We start from the raw sequence: 9,061 nt of genomic DNA on the forward strand, positions 1-9,061 counted from the left end.
CCCACTCTTTTACTTAGTGGGTAAAAGAGGTCTCTTGACCCCTTTTTTGACCTTTCCTTTATGGTATCAAACTGCCTCTCTTATCTGGAATCTCCAGAAAATATTTTGGATGGAGCATGGATAAAACTGACCTTGTTTAGGATTATATGGAAGTACAATCTTCCATTAAAAAATGGAATAGCTATTGTGTTTAAGACTCTGTATTGGGTGTGTAAAAACTCAGGATCTTTCTGATAAACCATTTCTCTTTTTGGTCAATGGTCTCCCACTCAGGTGGGAAGCTCCAGCATCTTCATTGACCCCTCTATGTCTCTTTCTCCACCTCTTCCCGCTATTATCCACCCAGGTTGTGGTTACATCTTTTTAACTTGACTCCTGGCTCTCTTGGTACTGGGCATTGGGAAGGAAATTTGAAGTTAATAACATAGGATAGACTCTTGATTGAGGATTTAAGATTATTTCTTGAATGGGCTTGGTCTCTGATACCTTTATTTAGAAATAAACAAAAAAAATTCTATCAGTTAAAAGCATCTATGATTCTACCATCTAGAAATAACCAATATGAACCACTATCAGCCATCTGTATATTTAATATTTTACATATATTAAAAATAAAATGATGTCATATGTATAATCTAAAACCCTTGCACAAATATCATAAACATTTTTATGGAAATAAAATATGTCTACATCATCATTTTGACTTGTGATATATGATGGTGTCATAAATGAATAAATTTCTTAATTTATTTAACCAGTCCTTCAGTGGTAAATGTTTATATTGCTACTGATATTTTTTTTTACTGTTGTGGGTTTGTTGAAGTAATTTCATTAAATAATTTCTTTTGAAGGAATCACTGAATCAAAAAATGTTTAATTTTAAAACTTTTGATGACTATTGTTAAATTACCCTCTGGAAAATTTTATACCAATTCACAGTCCCCAAAGCAGTCTGTAAGTGTGCTTCTTCTTTCCCTATACTATCACACTGGTTATTAATATTTTCAAACATTTTTGCCAGTCTGAAAAGTGAAAAGTGATCTCTTTAATGCATTAATTTGTACTTCCTTGACTACTATTGAAATTCAACATCCTTTGCACATTTTGGGTAATTTATATTTCTTATGTTGTGCATTATCTGTTCATATGTTATACCTACATTTTCATTGCTTTATCTTCTTTTTTGTATATTTCTGTCAAATACATTGTAGATATTTTCTCATTTGATTTTGTCTGTGTTTATTGAATATTGTCATAGAAACTTAAAGTTATGATTTAATTAAATCTCACTTTTTTTAGTTGCAGTTTTTATTTTTTATTTTCTTAGGCTTTTCTTATTCTAAGATTAGCAAATATTCACTTGTCTTCAAGTACTTTTACGATTTCACTTATTACATTAAGATCAAATCAGTCTTGAATTTGTTTTGATATTAAGTATAAGGTACAGAACTGTGTTTATGCTTGAATTGACTGCTCCAATTTATTGATAAATCCATCCTTTCCCCACTGATGTGAAATGCTAATATTATCATACATTCCATCAGGTACATAGGTACCAACTAAGGATCTTTGATTTGGGGAGATTAGAAGCAGACACCAGGGAGGTCCAGGTGCAAAGTAACAAAGATGGTAATGGGAATGGAAAGGAAGTGGATTAATGCAAGCAGCCCCCTATTAATGCACAGATGAATAGTGAATAAATCTTGTCTTCTCTCTGAAATGTGATAGTCATCAGGAGAAGTCAAAGTGACTAGACTGTTGTTTTGAACCAGGAAACTGGTGGAAAGTGCCATGTACAAAAATGAGAAAACAGAAGTGGGCTGTGAAGTAGAATATGATCATCAATTAATTATTAAAAATTTGAGTTTATGGTCCCAATAGCGTATCTATGTGGTGATATCTATGGAGAGGGAGAAAGAGTGAGAGTGAGCAAGGAAGAGAGTACAGGAAGATCAAACCAAGTTTTAGTTAACTTTTTGTTTGGCATCTCCTATATTTAAAAGGCAGCACTACATTTTCTGCAGGATTTGTCAACACATGAAAGATTTTACTCTCTTTCTGGAGCAGTAAAGCGGCAGCTAGCACCTCCAGGAGTGTCAGAATCATAGGCAGCACCTCCCAGTAGGGTCAGCCTGGTGCACCAGCGTCTTCTGGTTCCTCTCCCGACTCTCTTTCCTCTCCTCCTGGCCAGCTTTAGGTTCCTTCTTCTAAGGCTCCTGACCTCCTCCTCCTAGATCAGAGAGGGTGTGGAATTTCCATTCTTGCAGCCCTGCTGGAGGAAGGTAGAGAGCACTACAGGGAAAGGGCATGGAGGAAGAGGTGTCTGTGGAACCTCGACCTCATTTCTGGGCTTAGTGCTAGTCCAAGAAAAGCCATGAAAGGAGCAGGAGGAAGTGAGATGCTTCCTCTATCACTGCCCCACAGAACACCCAGGCTACCACCCCACTGCTCACCTTGAATTGCTCTTTCAGAGGCTGCGGGGAAATCAGCAGAAGCTCAGAGCTGTCATTGATCTGGGAAGCGGAATGCTGCCCTCCACAGCTGCAGCTGTTACTTTTGGAGGTACTTCTCACAGCCAATTCAGCCTGTGAGCTGCATGGTTCAGGGTCAAAGAAAGGTCAGTAAAGGCTTATTATGGATTTATTATTATGAGTCTAGAAGACAGCTTTATTTCCAGGAGACACTGTCCATATTTCAAATCACTGACTTTCAAACAGACGTTGGGGCTGGTGCTCCTGGAAGTTGGAAATGGCTGTACTAGTGTTTTCCAGACATGCAGATGAGGTGAAGGATTTCTGTTATTGGAGACATATGCAACTTTCACATTTTATCATAAAAATAGGCGTAAAAACATTTTTTCAGAGGCTGGAGTTGTGGCTGAGAGGTAGCATGCTTGCCTACCATACATTAGTCACTAGGTTTGATCCTTAACACCACATAAATAAAATAAAGATATTGTATCCACCTATAACTAAATATTAATTTTTTTTTCAGGCAAAGTTTTCCAAATAGTACAAATAGTAGCTCTGAATCAAAGATTCTAAAAGTTTAACAGTAGTCAGAATTGGTAGAGTCTGGTTATTAAAAGTGAAAGCTTTGTACATTTATAATGTCTGCATTATAGTTTAGCATCCTCTATACTATTTTGTCCTTATGGTAACTGTGAGATACTATTTTCTTCACTTTCCAGATGAAGAAGGTAAAGCTCAGATGGGACAAGCCACTTAACTGATGGTGCAGTTCAGAGCAAATCCAGGACTCAACCTCTGACCTTGAATTTCCCTGTCCAATCTCCTGTCTCCCACATGTACTTTCAGAGGCCTGCTTCACCAAGCCCCCCACCACTTTTCTTTGGTAAGCAAAATATCCACTTCCTAGACCATTCACATTTTTAGGCCAGCATCATTTATTTTGCTTGCTTGGCCTGCAAGTATCTACTAATGTTCTCTTACACTTCCCTAAATGTAGATTTATAGGCACTGTCAAGAGTCAGTTATAGATTTGATCACATGGGCATAGCCTTTTTTGATAAATTTAACTTTATATACAAGGAAATATAAGTAAGCCAGAGGATAAAAGCTTACCACATAGTATTTTGACAATTAATTAAATCAGAGAGGAGAACTGTATTCCTAGGCGAGAACTGATAGAATTGCCGTTTTGCACCTGCGGTCACTTTTGGATCCATTTGTGTGGTAAATCTAAAAAGAAAAGATAATCCAGAAATTTTAAAAGGTATACTTTCTTCATGAAATGACTACTCCTCCATATAATAATATTAATCAGATTCCTTTCAATTTACTGCTTTATTATAATTGACTAACTTAAACTCTGCATCTAAAAGATTTCTACGGAAAGCTAATGGCTAGTTTCACTAAGGCAAATGGTGAGAGAAGTAAAAAATGATTTATGATAGGTTTCATATGAAATAGGATATAGGGATAAAGAAAGTTGAAAATGGTTCTAAGAGAAAAGACCACAAAATGGGATTAAAAATTTTTTTCTTTGGAAAACCCAGAGATGGATCCAGGAGCTCTCCCTACTCCTGCCAAAGTTGATAGCATCCTTAGCTGAGGTGAGCCACAGGTGAGCTGGAGAGTGCTTGAGCCTTGTGGGTCCATCCCTTCTCTTCATACCACATCTAATGAAGTCAGCAAAAGTTATCACCATAGTAAGGAACCAAGCTGTTGGTTGTTAGGTGTCCTAGTGCCAGAGTGGTCAATGCCTTCACACAAGAAAAGCAGCTGCTGGGGATAAAACATTTATTGTTCAGACCACAGAATAAAACCTTCTGGAAACTGTCAGGATGGTCAAGCTGCTTCCGTTTGGCTTTTAAAAATAATGATCTCAGTCTGCCCTGTCTTGTCAGAGGTGCAAATTCTGGTTATGTATAAAATGTTTATATTTTCATAGCAACCTGGATGGCAGAGTAGGTTACACCTGTTACTTTCCCAGGAGCTTAAACTCTGACATCAGTGTCTTCTCATCTCTGGTGGATGTATTACTTAATTGCAGGCAGATCCACTCTTAAAGCATGGGATTAACACTTTCCTTTTTTACCTTCTCATCGAAGAATGCCAGAACATCCTGGGCAGAGTTGAAAATGTAGGGCTTACATTTAAGATTTTTAAATGCCTAAGTTTTTCAAATACTTACATATCTAATAAACGTGAAGGAAAATGGAAAAGTTCTTGGTTCTTTCATGTTTCCTTTTTATGATCAACATAATAACAAAATCCTTTTGGCATGGTTTCTAGTCACGACAAATCAACAGAGTGGTCATAGGGGAGAAATAAGAAATTTAAATTTACACTGATTGAAAAATTCAGCATTTTGTGGACAAATCAGTTTATATATATGAATATGTCATATATTTCAGTTACATATTAGATTTGTTAGTGAAAAGTACCTATATGGTGAAAACTGGTAAAAAAAAATTCATATTTAGGATCACTATGAGGAAAGAGAATTTACACTTTATTTATATATGATAGCAAGTTTATTTTCACTGTCAGCGAAATATTGCATTCTTAAAATTCAGTATTCCACTATTTTGATAACATTTACATATTCAGAAAATATTTAGGGTTTAGGAATTAGTATAACTGTTATATGTAACAGCCTCCATTATAAGGTACATAATCATGTTATTTTCTTTTATGGCTTAAATATTATTTTAATATTATGTATATGTGTAATACTCTACATACTTGGAAAAATGTAGATTATTGGAGAATTCTTGACCTAAGAACTTTCTTTATAAGACTAGAGCCAGGGAGATAAATTTGTAAGGCAAGGAGTCTCAATGAGAAAAGAGAAAGAAGCTCAAAAGTAAGCTGATTCACATCCTTCCCCATACTTTATTCTTTGCTCTTAAGGTCTTTGGGGAAATTTAGAAAAATATGGATTTATACACTTCACAATTTGTTAATACTTTATGCTTTGTTTTCCAGGAGAATCAAGGAAGTATGTTGAGCAAAGTATACAAATTCAACAACTGGGAAATCTCACGGAGAGGTTTCATGACTTATCTTCTTCAGTTTTCTCTGGGCAGGGGGGGAAACAAAGCATTGAAAACTTTATATCAATATTCTTTTGAAATCATGAATATAATTAATTTGCTGAGAGGCATGTATTAAAATGTGATATGTAGTAGGGTTTTTTTTTCTCTCTTTAAATTAAACTGACTCAGAAAGAATTTGAGAGAAAAATTAAGAAATAAATGTAGCTTTTGATTAAAATCACAATTTTCCATCTAAGTGTTGGTACCAGCTCATCTTCTTTATCTCCATTAGCACATTTTCCTATAGCAAAAGTCCTTTGTCTGTTGTGGTCCATTAACATATCCAGCTCCTACCATTTTCTTAATTATCAACTTCCCAAATGCAGCACTTTCCCTGGTCAGATTGTATTGTTTCCTTTTTGTGTCTTCCTGCCTTATAGATAATAGCCTTGGTGGGGGGATATTAGAAAACAGACTTCCTATCTTAACTCCATTAATTCCGTTTTCTCTACCACTTTCCAACCACAGAACCAGCAATCATCATTGGGCGCCATGTCCACCCATCCAGTGGGATCAGGAATAAATACAGACGAGTTAAATCCAACTCAGCAAATAGCTATGTTGTGTCCATTCTGTGCCAGGAACTGTGGTAGGTGCTGGGGTACAAAGTGCAGAAGACAACCTACTTGGCCTCAAGAAACTCATGGACTATCACCCAGGCTCTTATCTTTTAGCATTCCTGATCCACTTTTATTATTCTCTCTTGCTCATTCCCTCTGCAACCTCTCCTGCCTTATGGACTTGCTACCTACCTTTACTCACTCTGTTCCTTTAGCCTGCTAGTATTTTTCTTTTTTTTTTTCCCTAGATACTTTTAGTTACAGAAGGACATAACTTTATTTATTTATTTTTTTATCTGGTGCTGAGGATTGAACCCAGTGCCTCATACGTGCTAGGCAAGCTGTCTACCACTGAGTCACAACCTCAGCCCGGTATTTTTCTTTTTAACTATTACTAACACTTCATCTCCACATGACTAGGAATACAACTTGTAACCCATTCTTCATAGGATCTTTCTGAACTAAGTAAAAACAATTTTAAATATTTAAATATTTTTATTCTCCTAAGTTACTCAATCACAAGCCACAATAAAGCAGAGATCCCATCTTATCATCTGAAGGGTTAACTTGGGGAAAACAGAATTAGTTTCTTGATTAATTTAAAACTTAATTGGAATCAATGGGTGAAATATTTTCTTAACCATTTATAAAATCACATAATAGTAATCACCTCTGAAAACAGCTCAGGGGAAACAATTGATGGTTTGTGGCAATTTGTGTATCTTAAGAGTTATTTGGAAAGGACTGTTGAAATGAGACAGAAAAACCATGGAGCGTTCATATTCTTGCCTAAATAAAAACAAAATTAAAGAAAATTTGTTTTTTCACCTATTCTCACAAGCTACAAGAATTTGTGTAGGTTTATTTCCAAGAAATTGGAATATGAGACCTATGGAAACAGAAAAAAAGAACATGGAAAGTGCTGCAAACTAATGCATTTCTCTAGGTCATTCAAATTATTTAAGACAATTTTATTTCTCAGATATGGACACCCTGACCTGGCTACCTCAAGAAACTTCCCTCTTTTCCATTCTTTTTCACCTTACTTTCCCCCACTGTCCACAAAAGAAAAGAAAAAACAAATTTTAGCTGTACTTTGCAGAGACTAGAAAAATTAAACCCTGGCTGTTGAATAAATGACTTCCTTTAATATCTTTGAAATTACCCTAAACCCTCTCTTTACCTCTACTAATTAAACTTTCTTTTAAAATCAAACCCCACATATAACTGAACTACAGTTTTTCTTTTCTTTACTTATTATGGCTACAATATTATTTTTGTTTACTTAAAGCATGCAATTTTCAACTATATTTGGATTAAATACACTTTTTGTGAGCTGGTCTTGAAATGTAACCACTACCTGTAGCGATATATTATGAAGAAATGTTTTTTAAGACTAACAAATGACTTGGTACAATATAACCTACTTTAAGCTGGAAAATGTTTCTAATAGCATTTTTTTAAATTGTAAGGGTTTTATACCCATGTTTATTAATGTATAGTCACCCAGAATGTTGCTTTTGAGGATTTTTTTAAAAAAATTGAGAGCTTATATTGTTGTCAAATTAGTAGTAGCCACTTCATTTTCAATAGATGAAAGACAGACAATTATTGACATTATAGCTTGTAAATTAACCCTGATTAGTTCATGATGATTGGTTGGATTAACTTTCTATCACATTGGTTATACCATGTCAGTATATCACACTTGCATACCACCACATTCTGATAACTTGCTCACTATGATTCTTTGCCCTCTAGCATTTTTTTCAGGGTGTTTTTTACTTCCGTGTTCCTCAGGCTGTAGATCAGAGGATTAAGCATGGGAATCACAAGACTACAAAACACAGAGATCACTTTGTTGTATTTCCACGAATTCTCTGCATTTGGTTGCTGCAGGTACATGAAAAATAATGTCCCGTAAAAGATGGTGACCACAGTGAGGTGGGAGGCGCAGGTGGAAAATGCTTTGCACTTGCCCTCGGAAGACTGGATTTTTAAAATAGAGAAGAGGATGCAGATATAGGACATGAGGACCATCAGGAGGGATCCAATGAGATTCACTGCAGAGAAGATCAGGAGCTGCTTCTCTTTGTTGTGGGTATCAGAGCAGGAAAGGGCAAGAAGAGGAGGGTCAGCACAGTAGAAGTGGAGGATCATGTTGGAGTCGCAGAAAGACAACTGGAAAGTCAGGACGGTTTGTATCACAGAGTTCAGGAAGCCATAGGTGTAGACTCCTATCACCAACTCCTTGCAGACCCGCTGTGTCATAATGGCTGTGTAAATCAGAGGGTTGCAGATGGCCATGTAGCGGTCATAGGCCATTGTAGCCAAGAGGAAGCATTCGGTAGTTGCAAAAGCACTAGAGAAGTACAGCTGAGCAAAACAGCCAGAAAAGGAAATAGTTTTTTTTTTCACCAATAAATTCTGCAGCATCTTGGGTCCAATGGAAGATGAATAACAAAGATCAATGAATGCCAGGTGACTGAGAAAATAGTACATGGGGGTGTGGAGGCGCGAATCCGCCTTGATGAGCAGGATCAGGCCAAGATTTCCCACTAGGGTGATGAGATAGATTACCAGGAACATCACAAAGAGGGGGAGCTGAAGCTCTGGATGGTCTGTGAATCCCATGAGGACAAATTCTGTCACTGTGGTCCGATTGCTTCTTGCCATTTTGGTCTCTTGCCTACTGTGGAAAAGAATGAATTAAAAAATAATTAGATACTTAAAAACAAAAGCTCCTTTGTCTTTGTTCCAGTACCAGATGATAAAAATTTGGCTTTACATTTCTAAGAGTTAAAGATTGTTCCTTTCATGGGACTTTATTTTGCTAAAACACATTTAGAATGTTTGAGCTCATTTCTTTATGGAATAGGGGGCATGATTTTTCTAGAACAGGGTCTATTTTCATGTTAACAGTGTAAATACTTTCAGT

The 9,061-nt window shown here is 36.2% G+C and overlaps 1 protein-coding gene across 1 annotated transcript; it reads right to left on the reverse strand.

Annotated features, from left to right (window-relative positions):
• Positions 1-7,863: 7,863 nt before the first annotated feature.
• On the reverse strand, positions 7,864-8,799 carry LOC144254658 (olfactory receptor 5M5-like). Its single transcript, XM_077798075.1, has one exon. It carries the CDS (start codon positions 8,797-8,799, stop codon positions 7,864-7,866), a length of 936 nt encoding a protein of 311 aa, XP_077654201.1.
• Positions 8,800-9,061: the final 262 nt, after the last annotated feature.

This window comes from Urocitellus parryii, chromosome 4, assembly GCF_045843805.1.
Source record: "Urocitellus parryii isolate mUroPar1 chromosome 4, mUroPar1.hap1, whole genome shotgun sequence".
Lineage (NCBI taxonomy): Eukaryota > Metazoa > Chordata > Mammalia > Rodentia > Sciuridae > Urocitellus > Urocitellus parryii.

Bases quoted from the DNA above. Each gene is read 5' to 3' on its own strand.
- LOC144254658 (XM_077798075.1), bottom strand. From the start codon at position 8,799: ATGGCAAGAAGCAATCGGACCACAGTGACAGAATTTGTCCTCATGGGA.